The sequence below is a fragment of the Zonotrichia leucophrys genome, chromosome 3, assembly GCF_028769735.1.
Source record: "Zonotrichia leucophrys gambelii isolate GWCS_2022_RI chromosome 3, RI_Zleu_2.0, whole genome shotgun sequence".
NCBI lineage: Eukaryota > Metazoa > Chordata > Aves > Passeriformes > Passerellidae > Zonotrichia > Zonotrichia leucophrys.
The window spans coordinates 61,460,060-61,487,380 of NC_088172.1; the positions used below are offsets into that span (position 1 = coordinate 61,460,060).

The following is a 27,321-nucleotide window of genomic DNA, read 5'->3' on the forward strand; positions in this document are numbered from 1 at the left end:
AGTTGCAAAATCTCCCCCCACCCCCCACAAAAGTTCATTTTCTCAGAATCCCTCACAATCTTACTAGCTTATTATATTTCTTTTCATCCCTACTAAACACAGCAACTCAGGTCTGTTTAATAAATAATAGACCTTTCATTATTTTCCAATACCTATATTTCAATGAAATGAATGTAAAATTGTACTTTAAGTTTCAGCCAGATGAAAAGGTTTTAATAGCATCTTCTGTTGCATGGGTTTTGACTGACTCGTGCAATGATACCTTGGCATGAAATATTTTTTCAGCCAACTCCTTCAGAATCAGGTCTCTCATTATTTATCAGTGTTCTTGTTACCATATTTCTTATGTAGCTAGTCAGACACTACAACAGTCCTTCTAGTGGTAAGACTGGGCCAACAAACAACCAATTAGATTGTCTTCAAAACATCCTTGTAATGTAAGTACCATCACAAGCCCTTATGTTACAAAGCAGGAAAGAGAGCACTCAGAGATCTCAGGCCGCAAGGTGCTGCTTCCACTCAGTTAATGTAAGGACAGTTTTCCAGTCTAGAAAGTCTCACAGCCTAAGCGTGCAGCTCGCTGTCCAGTCTGCCCAGTTAAACTGACAAACAAGAGTACAAACAAAAGAGAAAAAATGTTCCATACACTGTGCTCAGAAATGAGTCAAGGCTAACTTGTCTGCATCTATAACCAAACCAAGTCTCCTTAACAATATTCCCACTGTTATTGCTGTTATTTAAAGTAGCATTTTTGCTGGCAGAACATGTCTCACACATACAATTTTGGACATATCAAATATTTTATATACTCTCCAAAAATCCTGCATGGTTCCAAACACTGATCAAACCAACATATCTAGGACACTTTTCCTTCATCAATTTAATTCTCCTTTATTTTCAAGACTGCCATGAGCACTTCCTTTCCTACCCGTTAAGACTAACGCATGAAGTCCCAATGAACCCTTTTCAGCTATTCTCATTGCAGATGAGTAAGGCACACTTTTTGCTGCTCAGGAGTAAAGAAGGAGAAATGTATGAGATGCTTAGCTTTAATCAAGTGAAAGAAGTGCTGTGTTCTTATAGTCTAGCAAAATGCTAGAGACAGTTTTTTTTCATGAGGCAAAAGGGAGAGCACATTACCCCACCTCATCTTCGTTGCATGAATGCCTGGGTATTGGAGGCCCTCAGAGAGAAATGTTTTTCCCTTAAGAGCTTTGCACCTACTGATGCTTGCAGGAAGCATGTGATTTAGACCTTCCTCTCTGGCCCTTCCTCAGCCAGCTCTGCTGTACTGAAAATCCAACAGGCATGACTCCATCAATCCCAGCACATACAACAATCAAAGCAAGGAAAAACAGGAGGCAGATACAGAACTGCCAATGTATTTAGCTCAGTTAGAGCTCTGCTCATCTCTCTACACTTTATTTCAATGCTGATGCTTTTAACACTATGGATTTAAAGAATGAGGCTTTGGGCCTCAGACACAGACTGAAGTTTCCTCTCTTGAACAGCCCCCTCCAAAGACAATAATTCCAAGTAATTTTAAAGCTGTCATTTAAATATAACAAAAATTATTCATAAGTGTCTCTTCCATCTCTTCAAAGCATAAAATAAAAAAGAGGAAAGAAACCAGAGTCTTTGCCAGACCTCTGATTATCTACCTTATTTTCTGTCAAATTATCTCACACACAGAGGATGGCATATGAAAAATAAAGGTATTCTATGGCAGTCTAACATTCTCTACTGAAAAATATTTTCATACACCATACATAGCACATTTTAGTACCCAGCCTGGAGAGCAACTGCATATTCTAGCAGCTGCAATGAAAACTTGTAGCAATTTGTTTTCAACATCAGGCTTTTTTGAGGACAGGTGAAATGTGTTGGCAGATATTTCAGTGACTGCTTTGCTAGACTATAACCACATTATTAAATAATTAATAATTTTAAAGAAAATATTTTGCTACATGTCTAACAACCCACAAATGCACTTTTAATAAACATCAAAATTACCAAGTCAATCTTCAACCTTTTTTTCCACCAATTTTCACCATATTCATATTTGCTGCAGTAACTTTTTAAATGAAGACATAGAAAATTAATTCATATTCCAAAGCAGAGATTGGGTTTTTTTTGTGACAGAGCGTATAATGGTCTTGGACAATCCAGGGAATCTGTACCACTTCAGGTCATATGATCAGTGGAAAATTCTAATAAGCAATGGAAGTATTCAATATAATTTATTTTCAGTTCATTTCTGACACATTTGCAAAATCAGTTTGAATATAAAATATACTCACTGACTTATAAGGTAAATAGTAGTAACTCCAGTCTATCTCAGTATTAATTAAAGCATTACTGATTTGGCTGCCAGTTTATGTTTAGATTTGCCCTCCTATCAATTTTCTCTTTTAGAAAATCTACTCAGTCATAATTACAGGCTAATATACCGGCAGTTCAATTTTTTTAAATGTTATTACATAAATAGAAATTGTATATTGCATTTCAAAAGGATGCTGAGTACCTCTAGGAGAAAAGTAATACATTATTATTACCTTTTTCTATTGTTCCTTCATCATGGCTTGTAATAGCCCAATCAGCCAAATTAGAGAGGTTAAAATAAATGTAACAGTCATCTGGAATTTTTAAGGCATACCCATTACTGAAGTAATTACTGGATTATTTAGAAAACTGGTGAATTCCTTATTCTTCCTGTCATTTTAAACTACATTTATTGTGGACACTAGTTTTCTGTAGTAATATTTGCATATTAAACCACGCTTTACTCTGTGGGAGGCAGATTTGCAAATTAGAAAATCATACCCTTTATTAAAAAGGTGTTTCGAGTAGAGCTTTTGAAATATATTTCAAAATAACCCTAACTGCATTCCAACCCACAGGTGAATCATGGGTACTGGATGTATTAATTATCCTCAGTTTAATTTTCTAGAGAATTTCTATTTACACACTCCAAGGAAAGCAAGAGGCTGAGACACAAAACTCAGTGCTGTTGTCATTACTCTGGCAATCACACAGTGCTAACAAGCCACTGGAATGTACAACCTGCTCAAATAATATGTTGCATATAATCTTGTGAATGTAAACTGAACTTCTGCCTCTCATAAATATTAGTACAAGACTGAAGGATAATAAATTGTATCAGCAAACAGAATTCTGTCTCTAAGAACAGGCAGCTTCACCTCATCTTTACTTGTCTTCCTAGATATTTGCAAGCTTCTTATTTTTCTAACCCAATTCCCAATTAAATAGACTTACAGACATTTTGTTCTTAACTGTATACTGAGAATTCACACATCAGTGCCTAATCAATCACCTATTTAAGCAGCCTGATGTCAAAAAAATGAGATGTGGGTTTTCGTAACTATTTTTAATGCTAGCACATTTACTAGAGGCCTAACCTCAAGAATCCAAGTAGGAGGACTCAGAAAATTCATTTTAGTACAGAATTTAAGCAACACATCTGTAGTCCTATTTGTGGGAGTAGCCTGAAAGAAACTGAACCCATCAGCTATTTTCAAGTTACATTTCAATTTATACATCTCTATCTCTCTGGCAGCCCTTTCTATTTAAATGAGATTCTGTCTGGTGACAGTGATGAAACACACTCAATATAACCAAGGAAAAACTTCTGTTTCTAGGACTCTACATAGAAGGCCCAGCTTTCCTTGTTTTCAAGCTTGTCATCGAAACAATGGACCCAGAACAGAAATATATGGGTCTGACAAACCAAGTCCCATCAGCCAAACAGAATGAACCATATTCATCAAATCCCAAAGCAGAAAAGACAGAGAATGAATTATGAGCCTTACAGTTTAAGTCTGTAGAGTGCCAAATAACTCTGTCCACTCCCTAGAACTCCTCCAGGAGCGGTGTCAAACTTTCATGTGTTTACCATGAGCACACTGTGAAGGCTGCCTGGACACCTCCTACAGAAAGTTTGCTATCAGCTGCTTCTGACTATTTCAGTCTGAAACCATCAGTTTCTGTATGAGGCTTTTATAGGACATTCCATCCCAAGCAGTTGTCTCCCTCAAAATCAGAGGAATTTTCAGCATTGAAAACTTTTCATGTTACTCTACCTAAAACTTATAATGTCCTCATGTTTTTGGAAGAGCAGCTTGACAAGGAAGTGGCTTTTTGTCACAAGTACACTTTTTTCTAGGAAAAACTTCAAAAATCTGGGCATGTTTTACTTCCTGAAAAACGTCATTTTCACATAGTGAAAAGTTTCTTGTTAACATCTGAAAGCTCAAAAAAGTCCATTTTGCACAGGAAAACTGTTTCAGCTGTTTCAGAGATAAAACTTAGAAACTGACAGGACGATAAAATCAGAACACAGACTAGAATTAAAAAAAAAAAAAAAAGGAAGGAGGAGACGAACACAGGGAAAACCAGCTAGTGATGGAGGTGAGGCCAGACACAAATACATTGCAATCATTCCATTTTCAAATCTTAAAACACAAGACCACTCCATGCCCTCAGTGGTTTTCTTGAACTGTGTTGGTTGCCTATGCCACATGCTGATCTCCTTGTTAATCTGACCTAAACAACTGACTGTTTTAATTTTCTTAAAATACTCTCTCTGGTCACATATAGAAAGTTCACCATCTTGTCCAGATCTCCAAGTGCAGAAGCCTCCCATAAGGGAAGTGTTAGACTGAATAAAACCAGCAGTGGAAGAAACCTTGATATACTGAGCATACTTTCTGTTGATACATCAAACACTCTTCTACAGTAGTTTTTGTCTGATTACAGGGAGTTACTAGTTTTTATTCTGTATGAGTTTGCACAGCAGCGAAGACAAAACTCCTTCCCCACTTTCATTTTCAGAGAGTGAAATGTGATCTGCTGGTCACTGTGTAGCAGAGCTCATTGGCAAAGAAAATTGTGTGCACCTGAAACTTAATCTGTACAAACGTGAAGGCATAGAAGGAAACTGCTAATTGGGGTTTTCCCTTCTCACAATCTTTAAAAATCCATCAGAAATCTACTTCTACTTAAGATATTCTTACTAAAGTACAATTAGAGTATTTTCCTTTATGCTGAAAACAGCTTCATCTTAAAATTTTTCAGTTTTTGTTCTTTGGAAATAGCTTTGATCCTGAAATCTGTCAAAGGTCTTAAGGCCATTTTATTAACAGTGCAGACTATCTTAATCACTTGGAAGCTGTAATTCCTGGTAAGGTATTTGCTTTCTGTATAGATTAAGGGCTGCATACATTCCATCTTTAAATGGATAAGAGGCTTTTTCCTCTTACCCTCCATCTCTTCCCTCTAGTCTCCTTTCTAACCTAACGACATAAGTCCCACATATCTACATTACTGAGAGCATTTTCCTTTTTATCTCCTTTTTGAAAATTTAAAAGTCTTTGCAAGAGATAGAAGTGATATTAGGCAAGGAGCCGTACAACTACACTGCAGCATTGAGGGATAAACTTGGTCAATCAGCTCAACTCCCATCACAACATTTGCTGCTGTAGCCAGAAGCTTAGATGAACTTAATTAATAGTGTATCACCCTAGTGCAGTGAAAATGTGTTAATTTTTAAGGTAATTAGGAAAATTTCATGCTGATTAATAAAATAAGAAAAGCTTATAGGATCAACAGCACTACAGAGGGTCTAGGCACACATCCAAATTAACAAAAACATGGTTTGTTTATCTTCATATTAATGCTGAAAATTCTATTTTATTATGCTAATCTTATGTGTATTATTCAAAACTTTAACATTCCCTTTTATTCTCAGAGATTATGCTGTATTTGTAGCTACTGCAACGAGTAATGGAAAAATCTAGGATGATTATTATCATGGGAGGGTACTGTTGCTTTAGAACCTGGAAGGAAGCACTCTACCCTTAATTCTTGCAGCATCAGAAAGATGACCTTTATAAAATACTATCTTGTCCCTCTCTGAAAAACATACCAGATAGCCAAAAGGAAAATCTTCCTAATCCCTGACCAGATTTACTATAAGCCAAACACATCACAACAGTCATATTTCTAAGTAGCAGCCCTGTAACCTTTCAGGATCAAACAAAAAGGGCAGACAAGCACATGTTTTGTGCCTGTAATAAGTGACACAGCCTGACCTGTGTCAGTGGAAGTTCTTGCCCCTGCATAATAACCAATAGGCCATTATTTGCTGAGATTCTCCTACTGTTAAATTTATCCCATATCTGAAATCTTCACAGTAGAATTTTCACATTTAAAAGTACATCCAAATAACATAAACACTAATCCTCCCAGAATACCAACTGTTATGAGCAATTCATCTACGTTGCAGTAAACATGAAAAACTATGTCTAAGAAAGTAAAATCTGCTTATTTATCTCATAAATTATTGACTAAAAAACATAACAGACACCAAATTTTAACTTTTAAGGATTTTGTTGTAAGTTTTAACTATTATACTTTCCATTGTATGTTGCTGAAATCAGTGGTCAACCTGTGTACCTAAGAAAATCAAATATTGCTCAATGGGGCACTGGGGAGTTTATGCTCTGATTCACCTCTGACTTGCCCTTAAAAGAAGGAAAGGAGATGCATCATCACCTCTCTCCTGAGCAAGACAGTTTAAAATTATATTTTAAAAAAATACATTACCTTAGAAGATATATACATCCACCTCTGAAATGCAAAGCAAATCAATCAGAATCATATATTAAAAGTTTTTTAGTAAAAAAAAAATCTATATTTAATAATGCAGTTCTTGCAGTTCAAGAGAGACTCTAGCAGATAATTTGGGCCAGGGACAGAAGGATTTGAAAAGTCCTAAAAGCAAACACTGACTGCCAGGAAAATTCCCAGGAATTAAGGACTTATACTGACAAGGTTCCACTGCTGATAAAAAGTGCAATAATACTTTCAGGAATAAATATCTGTTTGGAAAAAAAACCTCACCATGTATACTTAGAAACTGTGGCTTATGTATCAATGTCTAAGTATATAAAGCACCTGCTTGCCTGAGCACGGCACTGCATCTGAACATCCACTGCATGATGCAAAAACAAACACTTGTTTTAGTATACAGCCCTATTAACTACAAAATCAAAAAAAAAAAAACAATTGCAAGAGTCATTTGTCCTTAATCCTCAAATTTTGTTCTTTCTTGGTGCCCAAATATTGCTACTAAGCTGTTAAGATAAAACCAAATGGTGCTTTAAATATTTTTTACTTATCATTCAGTAACACACAGAACAAACAGCTTCCACAAACTACTGTCTAGACAGAAATACCCACATGCATTTCCCACCTGCCTCACAAGTGAATTATGCAAGAAGCAATAAAGCAAGAGGCTTAAAAATTTAGATATGGTAAGGACAGTCTCAAGGACCTAAACAACCTGCGGACTTTTTTTCCTGCTACACTTGAATACATGTTCAGTGAGGAGTATAATGAGGAGGAGTATAACAAGTTCACAGATATCACCCCCCCTGAGAATATGGCATTTGTTTATATCATTGACCAACCTGGAGTTTCCTCCTTTATCCCAGAATCAAGATCTTCTTTTTCAAAATTTCACATTCTGACATCAGATAAAAAGATAACTACAGAACTTTGCAGACACCTATCACACACAAGCACATATCATTTTCTAGATGGTTCTAATTTCAATTTGCCAATACCTTAACTTTCAACTACCCAGGGAAAGAGGTTTCACTCCCTTACTCAGGTCCCTGTCTATGCTGGAGTTTAAAATGACCTTTCAATTGTCTGGTATTGGTTTATTTTCTAAAAAAAAACCAAAAAAATACCACATAATTGAAAGTTCTTCAAAATAACCAAAATTCTTTTTCATTAATTATTCTAAGGAACTCTCCTTTCAATAGACAAAAAAAAAAAAATAGTAAGAATTATGTAGACAGGTATGTGTATCACCTCCGTAATAAATTGGCCAGAAACATGCAAGGCAAAAAGGAATTATTTTGCCAATCTGAGCTAATGAAGACTTACATTGTCATTATTCTATGATGCATTTTTCAAATGTATCAGCCCAAAGGGGCTTAATTTATTGTTAGTGTACTTCAGATCAACCAAATCAAATATCAAATATGGCACTCAAAGCTTATTAAGCTTTATTCTTAAAACAGCTAATCAAATTGGGCATGCTTCTTATTTAAAAATAAGACCTTATTGCAATTTGGCTTAAATTTCTATTGGCCTTTTTATTTGCTAATACTCAATCAACTTACATACACTGGAAAGAGAAATTCTGTATTGATGGGCTTTGTAATTTATTGAATAATGGGCACTCAAATGGTTCCTTAGAAAGTCAGTTCATATTTCATATTGCACTGAGCAGAATATTTGTTTGCTTTCTGGGACCTCTGTCCAAACTTTCCATGCAAGTCCTGCGCTAGCCCTGTTTCTTTTTCTCTCTCACAGTACTCAAAATGTCACAGATTTGCAATTTTCCTTCATGTAGAAATAGCTTGTCCCCGCTGTTTCCTTTAAAGATCAATACATACCTTGGCTGTTTAAAGGATCTTAAACTATCAAAAATAATTCATCCTATATTATCTAAAGCTATTTGAAAAACTCTTGGTTTTGATCTGCAGTTCTGTCAATTATTGCCTTATCGCCAGCTGTAAACTTCGTACTGCGCAAATATAATTGGTCAATACTAGGAGAAACACCAAGAAAACCTGAAATTCCTAAGTCCCTGTTATCATTAAAAGACATTTAGATGTGGGATAGAAGCAGAGTTTGAAGTATTAAGGGAAGATTGTATCAGATGTTTGAAATTAGCCCAGTGACAATAGTTTCCTGATTTTTAATCACATGTAAAAAGTCAGTGCTCATGAAAAGGCAACACTTTTGTGCAAGGTGTCTTTGTAAGTATGCCAAGAGTACAAATACCTGGAAGATGGAATAAACTTCCCACTTCTAAATATATTCTTTATATCCAGTAGGGAAGAAAAAGAGAACTTGGAAGGAGTTAAAGCTCCATAAAATCCATTAGCATTATTCACATACTCACATTCATCTCTATTATGTACAGGTTTTCAAACAAACAGCAGACATTCAGCAGTTATTCAAAAACAATTAAACACTCAGGAAAATCAGCCTGAACTGTAACCTTGAGCATTTACGCATAATCTTCAGGAGTATAATAACTTATTTTACCATCTCACCTGTGTTTTTTTAATGCAAAATAAAGCAACTGTTCTTTTGTTTTTGAAACCAGAAAAAGTTAATCTTGTATTTGTATATGGTAACCCAACAGTCAGCACTAGGAAAGTAACTAAAACAACTTGAATTTGGGTTTCAAAAACAGGGTCACAAAGCATACATCTTCCAACTCCAAACTACTTCCACTTGCCCAACTTCCCTCATCCAATTCAGACTATTTATAAACTAGAACTCTTAATTTAATGATGAAAATATTCTTTTTATGATAGCAAACTACAGCATTCATCAGTTGCTACAAAAAGCACAAATAATCTTCTTCCTTTTTCATGGGGAAGTAAACAGGAGGTAAAGTCTAAAATCTTGAAAATTACAACCCAAAAGGTCTGTCTCAAAAAGTCTTAAGAAATAAACAAAAATATTTTATACTCTTTTTTCCATTTTGTTTCAGATATGATCAATATTAGATACCTCAAACACATACTTACTCATTAATAGGCCACATTTCTTTGCCCTTATTTCTGAGAGCCCACTGGGCTAAGATTATTCATAGGAGTCTGCTGAACCAAATTTAGACAAACAGCTCTTAAAAATGCTGAGTACAAAGCAGCAATACCATGACTTAAAGTGCAAAGAAGGTACAAAGCTAATTTGGAACTGCTGTTTTAGACAAACATTCTTTTAAAATGCTTAAAATAAGCACTTATACTTTTATGTGTTCTTAGCTTGAAACACAGATTTATTAATGTTTTTTCCAGTTTTCAGATGTGTAGCTACGTATCAGTCTAATTAAAACTCAAATGACTGCTTTGTAACAACTCTGCATGTACTAATGAAGTACATTTCACTCTAACCCTTCAGAGAAAATATTTAAAATGCTGAGCTCCAGGGGACTTGGCAGAACATGCCAGCTGTGTAACCTTGTAATGCTCAGTTTCCCAGGGTAAGGCAGCAAGTCTGAAGCTTCTGGGGTGAGCTTGCACTGAAAAGCCAACACTCAAACTTGCATCAGATATGAATGTACCCAAATAAGAACTCCTACCTCAAAATATTTTTGATTTCCTCTATATATCACTTATTTATCTTTCAAGGACTTTCTTATTGTATTTACTACAGTTACTGCATTTGGTGAAGACGAGTTATCTGTTTGTAGCCCTTAACATATAGTCCCAAGATTATTAAAGAGTCACAAGGTTTGTATACTAAATGGGGGAAAAGACAAACCCAACCATCAGAACCCATCAACTGTGCACTTGGATGAAGGCACTGCTTTGAACAGACTGTTCAAAATGCAAATAGATAAACCGATCATGCAATGACAGCAACTTTCCTTTTTATTAGGAACTGAGCTAAAAATGTTAGGACTCAGAAAATAAATCACAGCAAACTGGCAGGCTTTTAGAAGCCTCTAGAAACTTACCAAACCAATTACAGGACTGTACACCACATATCTGACTTCATCTGATCACAGTGCTTGTATTACAGCCATATCTCAGACAAGATTTTTCAGCATAATATCTACTTCTTTTTACATTTTAATCTTTAAGTAATAAGATGCCTAAACAGTTACTGGGATATACAGTTATAAAGGAAAACTGATTTAATAGGATTTTAGACCAGAAGTGGAATTCCTACATCTGTTCCACAAAAAAAAAAAAAAAAAAAATACCCAAAACAGCCACATTATATGTGGGTTTGTAAACATTAAGGGTTTGTTTGTTTTTAACATACATTTAGATAATGATGAAAGTTGCTAACCACATTTCATCTGGAGAAATTACAACTCATGTTTTGTTCATTAAATTTCATACATTTTATAACTTTGGGCTAAGTTTCTTGAATGGATGGTCTATGTCACTAATAGTGTGAAACAACTCACTAATATTTTAAAAATGAGATTTTTGAAATCTTTCTTGCATTGTTTCATTGATAGCAGACAATTAAATGATGCATGCATAGATATGCATATCATATGTACTATCCTTTCATTCAGTGCCATCACTTGGAGTATTATCATCAACTAAACTCACCTACAATATTACTTTGATTCTATCTTTCAGCTTTTGTCACTATACATTCAGATTACATGTCATGAACTCTAGCAGCATATTTAGGAATTCAGAACTTTCCTTTGGAGCTGTTTTTCCAGGTCCTTTATCAATTATAGTGTTACATATTTCTAAAATACATTTTGACTAGAAAATCCCAAGTACACAATACATTTAAAGTTTTATTATAAAACTCCATGGGTTCCAAATAATAAGTATTAGGCATTCAAGGTTATCCCCAAAACCAGAGAACTGGCCTATAAAAATGTCTTTCTTTTAAAAATATTAAGTAAGTGAGCATCATTTAAAAAGAAACTTTTCCATTCCTGAATGTAGTTTGAAGATAGGAAGAGTTTTAAATTTGTATTTTGTAGCAAATAATGTCTTATTAAGCAAAACCTCAATGTATATCTCAGGCAAAACTAGATTTGATAAAAAATATTTCTTTAAGATCAGAAATAATCCATCCCTGTGTGAATTTAAAACTTCAAATATCTGCTTCAACAGGACATATAACGAAAAATGAAAATACTAAGGTTTCACAGATTGGATCTATGATTATTACACTGTTTAGTCGTGGTGACCTGCTTGATATCACAATTTTGTTTTCTTTTTAAAAACTACCTGAGTTACAGGTGACAGTACAAATATTCTATATTACTACATTACTATACCTAGTACCAATGCCCACAATTTTCAGCTGATATAAAAGCCATATTTCCATTGCTGCTTTACAGCCATGGAGATCTGACAGTGTTTTTCACAGTCCAAATGTTTCACATTTGTTTTAAATTATTTCATTTCCATCTCAATAAACATTTATGTTGTTTTCTGTGTCTAATTTATGTATGTCAAGTAGACCAATTAATGTGCAAATATTCATAAATTCTCTCAATTTAAATTATTGAAATGACCAGTTTTAGTCAAAGTTGGCTAAATGGAGTACTCTGAACGTAAGACTACATGAGATTAAATGCCATCTTTATCTTTAAATGTGAATAATAATTTTGGCAAGATGACACAAAAGCAATTTAAATGGCCCTAGAGGTGCAGCTACAAAGCCCTGACAAATATTTTTACTTATTAGAAAAGGATGAAGTGGAAACTCATGTACAGAAATTAACCACAGCAATTACATTTAAAAAAATTCCACCAACCACCTTACTAAATGACATATTCACAGAGTGACCCAATGTAAATACAAGCAAACAACACTGATCTAATTTCTGAGAACAAACCAAATTTTTAACTGCTCAAAAAGTATCTGCTTGCATCCATATGTTAATAGACAACACATGCTTTTTTATCTATTTGGATTTACAATCAAAAAGTGTGTACAATGCAGATACTGTTTCTCAGCTGTCAGAGAGAATTTCAGACTCAGTCTCTCTGGAGACAGATTATTTCTCTTGGCCACTGAGAACACGTTTGCTGTAAAAGACAAAAAAAGAAGGCAACCCTTGCCTTCAGATCTTACGCTTTGGAAGACAAACAGAGAAAAGATTTTTTCTCCCAGAGGCAATCAGGGTACAGGAGCTCAGGCCAATGTCCCACCACTCAGGATGACACCCTTCTCCAGACACATCCATACATAATTTGACTGCTGGCATGGAAACAGCTTGCATAAATACCTAAAGAATCATACTTTCATGTAGCCTTGTCTGTGCTAGGTATAACTGTCTCCAGTCCCTCTCCTTCCCTTTAAGCATAGTCACCTGTCCAGCTCCAGCCAATTCATCTGACTAAAAAAAGGGCAAAGATAAAAATCTAATTATTTTTGTTTGTCAGCACAAGAAGCAATATGTCACACTTACCATCAGGCTTTATTTTCTACTCCCTTACACAACAGTAGCATCTAGGAGCTAACAAAAAATAGAGCATCACTGACATACTCTAGATAATGGAGTCAGAATTCCCAACCAACTGGCATACACTAAATCTGAAGAATCATTCCGCTCTGATACGGAAGAAGAGACTCTTCAAAAGCAAAATGGAAAATAAGTTATCAAAGTCTTCCATTTGAAATACCTCCTTAACTTTACAAATAGAATTATTATCAGTTTCTGGACTCTGCTCTCAGCACTGAAACTTAGTATATGTAAAAAAGATCAAACCATAGGATCACACACTGCACTGCCTTCTTGCCTTCTTCAAAGTCAAATGAAGGGGAAATAACAAAAAACCACCAAAAAAATTTGGGTGGCCTTTTTAGACCTTCAAAAACCCTCAGTATGTTATCCTCCCCTCTCTCAAGTTCAAATTACAGAGACTTCAAGAGGGAAAAAAGCCCCACACATAGTTTTTATCACTACTTTTCAATGATGTAAAGTAGGGCCATACCTCAGGGCATAATGAAATGAATATGATTTTACCACCTGCCATAAAAACAGGGAAAAAACCCAAACCCTTATGCCATTTAGAAAAGCATAACTTAGCTTTCAGTATTCTGCTCTGCAGTCATTCACAAAGGATCAACACCACATTTGTGACTGACCCAGAACTGAGTATTTTTCATTCTGCACTATGGACAGGAATAGTTCTCAGAAGCTGTTAAAACACAGTTCCACCTTGTTTCCTTTTCGGCAATCCATGCATTATTTAGGTCTAAAGAAAAATTACTTCCCAAGCAAGACAACATCATCTTTTAATGAATAGACTTCCTCATATGACCAATATGTTTATAAAAAGAAAGCAACAACTAACATTCAAATGTAAAGAAATAGATCTCATTGATCTTGAGATAAGTTAATTCATGTTTTAATAAAAAGGATGAATTTAAAAGTACAGCAAACAATGATGAAGCAAAATTACCTACAGACAATTGCCTAAACAGAAGTTTACAGGTCTGCTGATTTTGGCTGGAGTCGAGGTAATTTTCTGCCCACTGGCTGGTACAGGGCTGTGTTTTGGATTTGCGCTGAACACAGGGTTGGTAATATAAAAATGTTTTTGTTATTGCTGAGCAGGGCTTGCACAGAGCCAAGGCCTTTTCTGCTTTCTCAGTTTTACCCTTCTGATTCTCTCCCTGGTCCCACCCCTGATCCCACTGGGGGAGTGAGCGAGCACTCTGTGTGGGCTTTGGCTGCTGGCTCACGACAGTGAGGCTTTTGCCTTTTTTTCCTGACAGCCATCCCTTACTTTCTTCTTCTTCTTCTTCATGAAATAAAAACTCATGCTATATATATGACAAAACTTGCTGAAGAAATAATCACATGAGATAAGGAAAGTAAGCATTTTAAATTTTGTCTTCAGCATGTCTTCCTTGTTTTGTTCTTGCTGCTACAGCTTTTTCAATGTTAAAAATTTTTGATGGTTTATAAATCTAATATTTTTATACACTTGACACTTCCAACCAATTCCTAGAAGATCCCTTTTGAGACACATTTACTTTGAAATTGGTAGAAATTGAAATAGAAATATTTTTTCTTGAGCTCTATCTCTACAGATGAGGTAGTCATGAGTCTATCTTGGGAAAGCCTGTACGTTTTATATTGAGGACTGTCTCCTTTTAGTAAAATTACACATAATTCAGACCTGATGTCTTGTTTATCTCTTATCTTGCTCTTCAATATATGGGGTCAATTAGTACAAGGCTGAAAATTGCTCAACGTCAAGACCTTTCTGGTCCTCAACCCCCTCCACCAGCAAGCAGGCTGAGGTCACAAGGAGTTGTGAGGGGACACTGCCAGGACAGCAGAGTCCAACAAACCCAAGGGATATTCCAGACCATACGACCTCATGCCCAGGAGGGGAGATGAAAAAGGAAGCAGGGAGCGATCAGAATGACAGCATTTGTCTTCACAAGCCACCATGATGCATGGTAAAGCCTTGCTTTCCTCAGGATGAACACCTGGCTGCTCATGGGAACAGGTGAGTGAACTTGTTTTACTTTGCCTATAAATCTTCTGCCTTATCTCCCAGTGTTATTGCTGTACAGAGATAAGTATTAATAGTCTGCTGTTAGCAAATTATTCTCAGATATATCTTCAATTTGACCATTACTTAAGTAGTGTGAATTATTTAGTGATCCTGGGGCAGGAAAGTGCACACAAAGAAGTTGTGCTAATAAAACACCAGCTACACCATGAGGAACCACATCCTGAAAGATACTGGAGAAAAGCACAGCATAGCAACAAGCATTCTCAAAAATGCAAGTCCAGGATGATAGCTGAAGTCTCTACTCATGTCTGGCCTATTACTGGTGCTAGGGTTTGCATCCCATCCTTGATCCCTGAGAGTAAATCAAATGCCCCACTATGATTTGCATTAAAGGGCATCACAATCCCAGTCTACCTGGAAAACAGCCTCTTAGACATGCATTTTAACAGGCTCAAGAATTCTGTTGGAACTATTTTCAAATTATCACACCTCTTTGAATATTTCCTATGTTCCTCCTTACATAATGCAACAGTAACATGCTATGGATACAGACATGAGGGATAAAAAAAAATTTATTTACTCTTATTTATGTCAACTTTGCTTTAAGGATTTGATACTTTTATGGCTCCCTCAGTATTTATATCTACGGATGACTTCAGATGAGTTCATCCTAGCAACTGTCAACCCTCAAAAATTAAAACACAGATGAGCTCCATGGGCTTTCTTTTGTTTGTTTTTTTTTTAGCCCCAAGCTCATGAAGAATGAGCAGAATACAGATTGTTTCATAAAATAAGGAGAAAAAGCAGCATCAGCAAACAAGCATACAAAACTGATATGAAATCTACACTGTATTACTTAAAGACAGGAATATTCAGGAGTTTTATATGGGAAGAGAGAGACTGTAGATCTAATATCCAAACCTACTGAATGATAAGAAATTCATTAAATAACTCTTTCAGGCCTCACAGGCAACTAGAACTACAACCACTTCTATCCTAGCACATTTTTATTGTTAAAAAGATTCATTTAAAACAGAGCAGCATGAATTACTTCATCAAGATCACTGCTATTATAATGAATCATTAATATCCTAGTGAAAAATTTATTGTTATGAATAATGCATTCCAAATGATGAGACAGAAAATGAAGCATTACTCTGTGAAGTATCAGAGAAAATCAAAGTGATGTTATGAAAGCTGGCAAGATAACCATCATTTTTTGTTCTAAATCTTTCTAGATGTCTTTTCAGATACTTTACCTTTATTATATTTTCTTGTTGAATATTTATATTTTAACTAAAGAAAAAAATATGTTAAACAACATTCTTCCCTTTCTTTGAAAAAAATGTCCAAGTATATCCATTTCTTTGTCCACAAAACCACTTCTGGCCTCAGGAGACCCTTTTTTGTCTTCATAACACTTATTTCAGCATATGTGATTGTGAAACCCAGTCCCTTCTTTGCAATAAACAGCACAGGTATTTTTGAAACTATCTACTGCATATATACCAGAGTTAGAGGAGGCTTAGATAAAGTGTGCTAGATGAGGTAATTTTGATAGTTGCACTATGCTCAGATAGGGAATCAGGTCTCAAAGTAATAGTCATTTCAACATAAATTACACAGAATAAAAACTTGATACAAATATAATAATTGCTTTCTTTTCTGTGAAGTTAGAATCAGAGCAATCAACTTCTCCTTCAATTTGCAGTTCACAAGTTGCTCTGTGGCTTACTGCAACTGAGTTGAGACAAGCAAAATCACGAGCATGTTATTTGGGGTGGCCTTCTGCAGCTAACTAGTTTTAAAGTGAACTAGTTTTAAAGTAAATTAAAATAAATTGAAAACACCACTCTAGAGTCCAGCCAAAGGACAAAGGAAAAATTATTCTTTTAATGGGCATTAAATATTCCTTTTATTCTTGATAGACCTGATTTGTCCCTTCTCCCTGACAGATTTGTGTATATTACATCAAAGCAAGCAATGTTACAACTATCCTTGCTTCGTGACATGAAATTACAATTAAAACACTCGGTGATACCTTAGAATTAGATGTGGATTCCAAAAAGCAAAGCCTGTTGCCAAATCCTTCTGCAGCAAGACACAATTTCTGTTGCTCCTTGTGAACGGTTGCGGTACACTGCAGAACCACTTCATCATCCTACCAAAAAGAAAAAGCAAAAAGAGAAATAGGGTTATGTTTCTGACACAGTAAGACCTATGGAAGCTTTTAGAAAATCATTGCTAAATGCACAAACTGTTTTCCCTGAATACAAGCAGAATCAAACCCCAGCATATTTTTTATTTTGAACTGTAAATGTGAAAAAATTAATTAAAATAACTCTAATAACTGCATATGTGCTTTTTCCGTTTACCTGTCCTGGTAACAAAAGTCAGAGCAGGAGTTTTATTTTAACTACACAGGAATTATTATTTTTTTCATAGGTCAGTCATACAATGCAAAGAAGTAGAAAAGCTTCACATCAATTAATTGATGGGTACCATGTACATGTGAATTAACTTGTTTGTGTATATACTGCACATATTCTAGTTAGTGCAACTTGCTTGGAAGGTTGTAAAAGAATAAGTAAACAAAAGAAAAAATATTCTTCCTATCTTCAGAGTAATTTTGTACATATAGTTCATAAATTAGTGTTTTTTGCAGTAAGTTGAAAAGCATATTCTTGTGTAAATAAAGGACTTTACTTCCAAAAAGCTAGTGCCTACTCACTGCTGCTCCTTGTAAAAGCTGTGGAGAGAACTACCCACAGTTTCTTAACAGAAGGAGGTGTGGTGACTTGCTAAGGCTTTTGCAGGCAAGGAAGACTGTGATAGAAGATAATAAAAGTATGATGACTAAGCAGAGTGCTGAAGCTTATCACAGAAAGTACTAACACTGTCTTATACTGATTTTAATAGACTTTATGAACTTTCCAATTAAGTGTTCTGTGCTTATCCTAATGTGCAAGCGTATAAAGACAGACAGGAAATACTCAGAATTAAAAGGGAAAAGAAGTTATTGGGACAGCTGTCCCATAGCTCTGCTCAGTACTTCAGAGAAAGGAGGGTCCAGGAGGAAGCAATGATATCTTGCACACAGCAAAGCAAACAGTGTGTTCCTTAGTCCTTAATAGTATTACCTAAACTTTTACAGGACTAATTCCGTGTAGTAATAGTTCAAGATTTTATCAACAAGCCCTAAAAAACAGAGGCAGACCCTTATTTAAATCACAGTTCTTCTAAGTAACACAATCAGCAGCTTAAGAATCTCTATAGAAATATGGTTCCAGTTAAAGAAAGAAAATTTTGTTGCAATGAGTATTTTCTAGCAAAGATTTTCTGGTTTAGAATAGGAAAAAATAGCACCTCCCTATGCATTCTGCCAATTCATTAATGAGTTTCCAATAATAAATTTCAAATTAATGACTACGAAGAGTCCATATTGAACATTGTAAATAAAATTCAATAAATACAACAATAAAGCTACAGGATGAAGCATGCAACTGGAAGCAGAACAGGCTGAGACTTCAAAAATGCAGGCATTAAAGCAGGAATGTTTACCAAAGGAGTTGTTCTTATAGGCAGTTTGCTACAGAGGGACATTCAGAAAAGTTCATCAAATTAAATGAATGCCTGAATTTAAACTGAACTGAATAATTTGAAGCCACCCATAAACACTCATCCTAAATTAAGCTAGTTTTACATTTGTTCCATTTACTTCACTCAAATAATTTAACTAGACTAAATTAAATTGTATCTCAATCTGAAAAGAACCGGAGCTTACATAGGGTTTAATCGGACACTCGAAAAAATTAACTTCTGTTACTCTTTTTTAATTGTCCCCATATGTAAAAGGTAAGTATAGGTAAAGCAATTCTCCTTGCATATCAGCAAAATTGCCCATGCTGCAATCCACAGTCAACTGTAGAGGTGAAAAGCAATAACTGCTTCCAGTCAGGCATTAAATCCGAACAACGCAACACATGCATACGTTACTGGTGAAGCTCACAATGTAAAATCACAGCTAACAAAGAAAAGTCCCCGAAGGCCAATATCAAGGATGGAAAAGACCACACATACAGACCTAACAGCTTTGTTGTGTACTCTTTGTAAAAGTAACATCATCTATTAAAATCCAGAGCATCTGGGGGGAAGAGCAAGTGGTTGGCTGTGTTTATTTTTTAAAGTACTAAATTACTATTTCCTAATCTTAATTACATTTGATTCAAAGAAAGTTTCCTTTCAGGTTAAAAACAGTGGTGTTAGATTGAAGCTATATAAATACACTCTCCTTCATCTTTCTCTTCCTAGCCATTCTTCCTGAAGTAACGACCCCAGCAGAATCAAAATTTCAGAAACCCTGTCACCATTGTCCTAGAATTGCCTCCACAAAGCATCACTAAAGAAGATTCGAACATTGTACCTCCACAGCCAGAAGCAAACAACAAAACAAGGCTACTTTTTACTGAAATGAACCACTAATTTTGTTTTGTATTGCCCCATTTTCTACCATTGTAAGCTAGGTTTTTAGAGACCATCTGAAAAATGTTTGACATACCCCATCTACAAAAATTACTGTATGCTGACAGCAGCAAAATGTAAGTTGGTTTGGGGCAAGTCCCTGACATACTTAATTTTAGTTTATGATCTAATGTATCACACCCTTCCCTGTAAATCAATTAACCTCAATTACCAGGCACACATATCTAATGCAGATGCTGACTGCCAGTGGATTAAGAACAGGAATACAGCAAATGCTAAATTTCTTGACACACAAACTTACTCGAAACATTTTGCAAACATCTTCCTCTTCCTTCTCTGCACAATGTATGGCATACACAGATTATTTTGTTACATACTTGGCAAACAAAAAAAGACATTTTATTACTAAATGCTTACAAGTTAATGAAAGTCAATCATTCTCCCATACCATTTTCCAAAGTTTGTTTCTGGGTTGGTAGGACATGTTCATGAAAACAAATCAAATTTCAATTCTGCTATATTTTCTTTGTTTTCTGTGGAGATGTTCACAATAAATGTTCTCTTAATTCAGGCCTCAGAGTCACAGTGTTGTGGAACTTACTGTTCTAGTCCAGGTGGTGTTGGAACAACTGGCACAGAAGGTTAAGAAAGATGTGATGCCATTGTCAGATCACATGAAAGGTAATTACAGATAATGAGTGTCACACACACACAGAGCTCTATGTCACTTTGCATTTCTGTGTCCATCATTACAGAATTGTCTAATATAGGCTCCACATTAGATTCAGTCTTCCAACACTTACTGAGTATGTGTTCAGAAGATTTCCTATAGATATTCAACTTGATTGTGTTGCAGAATTATTTTAAGATACATAATTCCATTACATTTCTTTAAAGCAGACTGGTAAGTGGGTAAGCATCTCAGCAGTGTTTTTCTAAACTTGTTTCCAAATCAGCAAATGATAAGCAGTTTCAGTATCAAGAGAGTTAAAAATGCAATATTTCCTTTTCTTAAGTCCCACCACCAAAGAGACCTTCACAGGAGGTCTCTTTGTTCTTGCACAAAGAACACTACAATATGCATCATACTAAATGTCTATTAAAGAAAAATATGTTTCAGATATTTTTACATCTTGAATTATGAGATGTCTCAAACTGCTTCATTCCTTCCTATTATCTTCTGATATTAGATCATCATCACTTTTCCTATCAGGTCAACATAATTTATAGTTCAAAGGGCTGTAACTGTAGCCTTCAAAAGTTAAGCAAATACATCAACTCTCTTCATATATGATTGAAATTCAGGGTAGAAGAGGCAATGCAAAGTTCTGATCATAATGCTGGTGCCTTTTAAACACATCTGAGAACACTATTTAATATCGCAATAAACTAAATAGACAAAGATCTGAGAGTTTAAGAAACCAACTTCAAGCACAGGTGTTTAATGCTAAAATTTAATCACTTGTACAAACTTTTTATCCATATGGAATATAAACTCTTGGATGGAGTGTTTCAAGACATGTAGAAGTCTGTGCATGTCTGTGCATAGCTACACTGACAATATGAAGCGCATAGCTGAAAGAACAAAACCTAGTCTTTTGTAATACAGTTATAGGTCTTTGTAACAGATCAAGATAACATACTTTGATAAAAAATAGCATGTCTCAATAATTTTGAAATAAATTAGTTTAGTATATACTTAATTTCATTAAAATGCAAATAAAAATCAGTATCTATATGAACTTCAAATTTGTTTTAAAGTTCATATTCAAAACAACCACAACAGATAAAGATTATACAAAGTTTCTCATAGTCTTGAAAAAGCTTCAGTACAGCTTGGAAGAAAGAGCAGTAGCACAAACCCAAAATCCCTGCAGTCTTTTCCACTGACAGGTATTTTTACTGCTCTTGTTTCGCTGATTAGTCATCACTTTGGTAAACATCTGCCTGTTTCCTCCATGGAAATTTGAAATGTTACTATTTCCATCCCAATTCCCTATCATCATAGCAGCTTTCACAAATAAGTCCAAAGGCACTGCTTTGTCTTCTATTTTTCCAGGGTGCGGATACTCAAAGAAGAGGCATCTAGAGAGCAAGGGAAAGTAGGTCCCAAAAACCACACAAATTCTGTGCACACAATTATCAAATGCACTAGGAAATGTCAGTCCCTACAACAACAATGGAGCACAGTGCCAGGTGTATTACATTTACCGCATCTAAGTGTGAATCTAACTTGGGAAGCTGTCCATTTAGTTTAGATACTTTAATGAATGATTCTTCTATCCATTCTCATTCATCCTTAAGTTCACAATCTGAGGTGCTTCATGACAGTAAGGAATTCAGAAGAGCAGTAATTAATCTCCATCCCAAAGATATGGACGTGAGGAGCAAAGAGGATACTATCTAGCTACAATAACAGAGCATGCCTACAGGAAGACAGAACTGGCACTCACACTGCCCAGCTGGCTGATAACCTGAGCCAAAAAGGTATTCTCCCCCCCAGGTTTGAGGACTGAAGCACCATCTCTATGAAGACAGCACTGGAAAGTTGAGCCTGTTCAGCCTGAAGAAGAGAAGTTGTGTGGAGACCTCATGGCAACCTTCCAACATCTCTATGTAGATATGTTTTTGTCATACTGTTCACACATATATGCATGCATATATTTCCTTTTAATAGTCTTACTGTGTCCTATTAAACCCTGAAAATTGTCATTTCCCATGTAAAGTCAGTTTTGACTAATCCTTAACCTTCTCAATGTAGTTCTATTAAAGAACAAGTGTCTGGCAATTCCCACAGGTGGGCACATCTACAGTGCAATAGCTGTTAGTACCTCCTCAACATGGATGTGTCTGGGATTTAGAGGGAGAAGTACTTGCTGTAGCATTTTTCTGGAAACCTGATACTTGTTGGTTTGTTTGGCTGGGTTTTTTTAAAATACCACATTCATCATGTTTGATTTTATTTTATTTTTATTCTTCACATTGTAGTACTTCAAGCTTTTAATCATTTCACATATTTCTATAACTTCTGAATTCATTCATATCTGGTAATGGTTTAGTGGGGAGTTAAAAGATTGAATAATTTTTTTTTTCTCCATTCTATGGGAATGCAAAATACATTTTCCAACAGTATGTCATTCTCCTATTTTACAAACTCTCCCATTACTACCTCTAAGTGTTTTACTTTATTCATGCAAGAAAAGCAGTGTATTGGAGCCTCTACTCTTGCTACAATCCTCTGCAGAAAAGGGCGAAGACAAATAAAGTAGCAATATACATGAGTAACACATTTATTTAGAAACACTGTATGCTCCAGCCTGAGGTGCTTAAACTCATCATATCATGACTAAGATGTTTGTGTTTCCCTGCCATTTCATGACAAAAACAGGCAACCTTTTCCAAGTATCTTCCTTGATTTTAGATTTTATACTTTATATTTTACTTCTTTGTAGAGAATGCAACAAATAACACATGAGTTATTACTAACCTAAATAAATTCCTGTGCTCTTCACAATCTGATTATACATAATTACCTCTCAAAGATATAATGCTGACTCTGTGTTTCTGTGTCCTGACAATATATCAATTCTGAATAGAGAACAGAGAGTGTCACATTTACAAAATTCAACATCCAAAGATCAAACTTTGTAAGTTATGCTTGTACATTCAAATTCCTACTGTTGTTTTTTATGACAAATACTGCACTTAGTGGAAGGTTTCCTCAACTTCCATATGCTATAAATCAGGATCTCAGGACAGACTTTCAGTATCTCAATTTTTAATAGGTCACAGAGGCAGAGTTCTGCTTCACTGCATCCAATTTACTGTTCAGCTGTGCAACTGAACGGTGCAATGGGAACAGGTGCCACACATACTTTAATCTGTTTTGTAGATTTACAAATAGAAGTTTAGCCAGTACAAATTGCTTTCTGCCTAGGGAAACTGTAGAATACTTCTTGACTTACAAATTTCACCTCAACTTCCCTTTATCTTGTTGGGATAAACACTAGATTAACAGAGTAGAATAAAAGGTTTGAAAGACCTACAGGCCATCAAGCCCAAGACTCACAATTGCAGACAACCATATGCTATATGCTAACAGGATAATAGGGTCCACAAATCAATCCCCTAATACGATCCTGGACATCTCACCAGCAAAACCAAAAAAAAAAAAAAAAAAATCAGATGAGACTTTTTTTATGCTAGGCATCTGAATAATATTCACAACACACTTTGAGTCTTGACTGAAGTCCTACTGGTTGCCCCAGAGCCTTTTCCTTCTGTGATTTAGAAGGTAAAAAGCTACAACAGAGAAGTCAAGTAAAAAGTTAAGATGGTGTTTTTCCTTCTCCAAGTCCCTGCAGACAACAAACAGAAACCATGATTTATGAAACACCACGCACATAACATGCAAGAACTGTGATCTGCAGACATTAAATAGCTTTTCAACAACTTTACAGAGGACACCAACAGAACACTCAGAGAGTAGCATTACTGTTAATTCTATTCTTGGCTAATCAGCCAGTCAACAAACTACCAAATTTTAAATACCACTTTAGGACAAGAACTCTAAAGCTTCTGGCATCTGAACAGAAAGACTGTGACAGAAGTTAGAAAAGGTCACAAACTTCTGATTACTCTATCTGAGCCTGAACCACAACTACACTACCTCCTTGGTTGCAGATCACCATTGCAATAGTGCAGTTCAGCTATTTTGACTCTTCCATTTTGCATAAGAGAAGGACAGAGAGCAAAAAAACTAATGATACCTACAGAAAAAAAAAAAAAAAAAAAGGAAAAATTCGGGAATACTGCTGGGATGAAGTCTGCTTAGGTGGTAGGAAAACTTGGCAACACTGGTATTTTTGTCACTAAAACATGGAAGAGGGGACAGGTTAAACTGGTTCTTAATGAATTAAAGAAATAAGCATTAGACAGTTGGGGAAAAGTTTTCAGAAAATAAAGCCTTTTTATAGACCTGCTTAGAAGCCTAATCATTATAAGACTGCAAAAACTGTACAAGAAAACTTTTTTCAGGATGATTTATGCATAGCTGAACTTGTCTTAGGATGAGAAGAGGAGATGACATTTTCTGGTCACGCAATTCTAAATGGTCTGAACACGTTTAATTGTACATGTTTTGTTTTATCCTGTAGGAGGAGTAATTTCCTAAGAATTCAACCTTATTCCAATGGAATCCCCCTTTGAGAAAGAAAACCCCAGGCAGAACAGATGGAATTGCAAAGGACCAAATTAGCTAGTATTTCTCAATACAGGACTATGAAGCTGGCTGCTACTACAATAACCATGTTACCTCCTCCTCCTTCCCCAAAAAGTTCTAACTTAGTCATCAAAACAATATGCAACATTACAGCAATGTCATAGCAATCTGCAGGACTAAAGACACATGGCAGAAAAAAAAATAAAAAAGGAAAACCAAACCTGAAGAAAATAGCCCACATTGAATCACATAGATTCCTATTCTGTGCTTGTCAGAAAAAGTCTTCACTAAAGAACAATGACACAAAGAGCTTGTCTGAAAGCAAATACTAAATACAAGGAAAAAAAACTTGTTACACACCACAGGGACAGTGTGATGCTATATGGCAAAGCAGAGTTTATCTGGGAGCTGTGCTTCAACATTGCAGAGTGTCTCAGACACAGTGCCCATCCCAGTCTGTGCATTCCACAGCCAATCAAGGGAAATGAAAGGCATGATCAGAAGGCAATGAACAAACAGAATGCACAGCTCCAGCACAATCAGGTAACAATGCACCTTGTGTGCTCTGAGAGGTGCTCCAAGGAGAAACAAGCACAGCACTGGCTTTGGTCTGGCTGGGCACTGCTGTGGTGGTGTAGGTGACTGTAAGCTTCAGCAGCACATGCTAGCCAGACACCTTCCCAAGCAAACTACTTACTAGCGATAGCAACGTGCACATAACACTGAAAGCAGATGTTCTATATACACATAATCCAAATGCTTCCTCTCCAGTTCTTTTTTTCCACTGAGTCATCATGAAATAGTGTCAAATTTAGTTTCAGCATTCATGTGCATGTAGTAGCATGCTCTTGATTGACTTCCACCATGTCTGCTAATGATCATATTCCCAAATTAGATGGTTCATTTTATTATTTCTCACCTTCTGTGGTCCCACAGTCTTAAAAAAAAATGCCAAGTTCAGCTGTCAATGTCTAATAATATATTTGTTTGTTACCATACTTAGCAATGGCTAACTCTGCATCTGACAAAGTTGACAGAGTGGTGGAAAACATCTGCAATGAAGTGTAGCTACTAAATTAAACACAAACATCTGGTGAGCTGATTTCAGCTTCTTAACAGCCTCAGTACTTCAAATTTATCTCTGATGTAGTTCACCTATTTTAGGATTTTGGTAAGAATCTATTGTGTTACACCCTCACTCACTAGTTCCAGGCTATGCCTCTTCTGCACTCAAAGGTGTGATAACAGAATGGGAGGTCTCCATGCTATATTTGATTTTGCTGGTGTGAATAACAGTAGCAGTAAAGACAGAGGTGAGAGCATGCTAGAAAAGGTGTCCATAATATTCTGCAGGCAAACACAAGATTATCTCCATTATCTGAGTCAGTTAGGAAGGTAGAAAACTGACTTTAACAAATATCAAGGACTTAATAACCCCACAGCACTCAATAGCTAATAAATCCTCAGCCTCACCAGTATCTGAAAATAATCACTGAACCATTTTCGTTTTACAACACTTTTCTGAGAAATACCTCATTAATCTCAGCTGAAAAACAGAGGCACTTGTTAAAGCAAATAATTTGTTCAAGGTCATAAAATACTGAGACTCAAACTGAACAAACACACTTTTTTTTTCTGCATATTCCTACTAATGAGTTCCACAACAAGAAGGCTCTAGGAACACACCTTTCATGAACCAGGTCCTCTCACTCCAATTCAGACTGTGAAAATTTCCCCTCAACACCATCCCTTTCATTCAAGAATACATGAGAAAAGGTTTATCAGCCCCCAGTTTTGGATCTTGTGAGCAGTCTCAGGTGGCTAAGTCTGTAATATGACCATCTGCTTGAGTCTGCACATTCCATCCTAGTTCACTTTCCCTTCCCTTCATCTTTTATCGGCAGTATTTCTTGAATTGTTCCAATTCAGTGCTCTGACAAACAGATATTTTTCAGCAGCCCAATCAATCATGCAACTTTCCCCTCCAAATCCCAAAAACTCACCTATCACTCTGTTTATTTTTGAAGCAGGGGGAAAGATTCATTCCCATCTTCATCTATTTCAGCCATGTAACCCTCTGTCAATATTTTCCCTGATTTCATTCTGAAACTGCTGTAATTTATGAGATTACCCCTTTCACTCCACACATTTACAGCAAGATACTTCATTTCCATGAGAAATCTATCACCTTTCTAAATTCTTCTTAGACCAAATCAATTTTTAAAAATTCTCTCAGATTACAGTTCAAAACTTCTCCTCTGAGTATCTTTGATTTATGACCTATTCTTTCCTGTAGACCATTAGTAAAATCATTAAGATGAGATGTGGTACCCTCCCATGAACATGTTGAAAAGAGCTTTTGCCAATATTCCATCTCTACCCAGCTTAAAATGCCACCAAGGGCCATCATGTAGCTGGAGCTGAACCATATTATGAAACCCCAAGCAATCATTACACTGAAAACCCAGTTCCTAGACATCCTACACTATATAATCAAGTGCAAAAGAGATTTTCATTTTCTCATTAAAGATATTGGTTGTA

The 27,321-nt window shown here is 35.8% G+C and overlaps 1 protein-coding gene across 15 annotated transcripts in view; it reads right to left on the reverse strand.

Moving 5' to 3' along the window:
- RYR2 (ryanodine receptor 2) overlaps window positions 1-27,321 on the reverse strand; it is a 383,167-nt gene that overhangs the window by 268,069 nt on the left and 87,777 nt on the right. For all 15 annotated transcript variants that reach the window (XR_010439574.1, XR_010439573.1, XM_064708448.1 and 12 more), the window contains exon 2: window positions 17,119-17,238. Coding sequence is in view for 13 of the 15 variants with exons in the window: in XM_064708448.1 (XP_064564518.1) it covers window positions 17,119-17,238 (120 nt within the window). In the remaining 2 variants the exon portion in view is untranslated. The remainder of the gene's footprint in view (window positions 1-17,118; window positions 17,239-27,321) is intronic.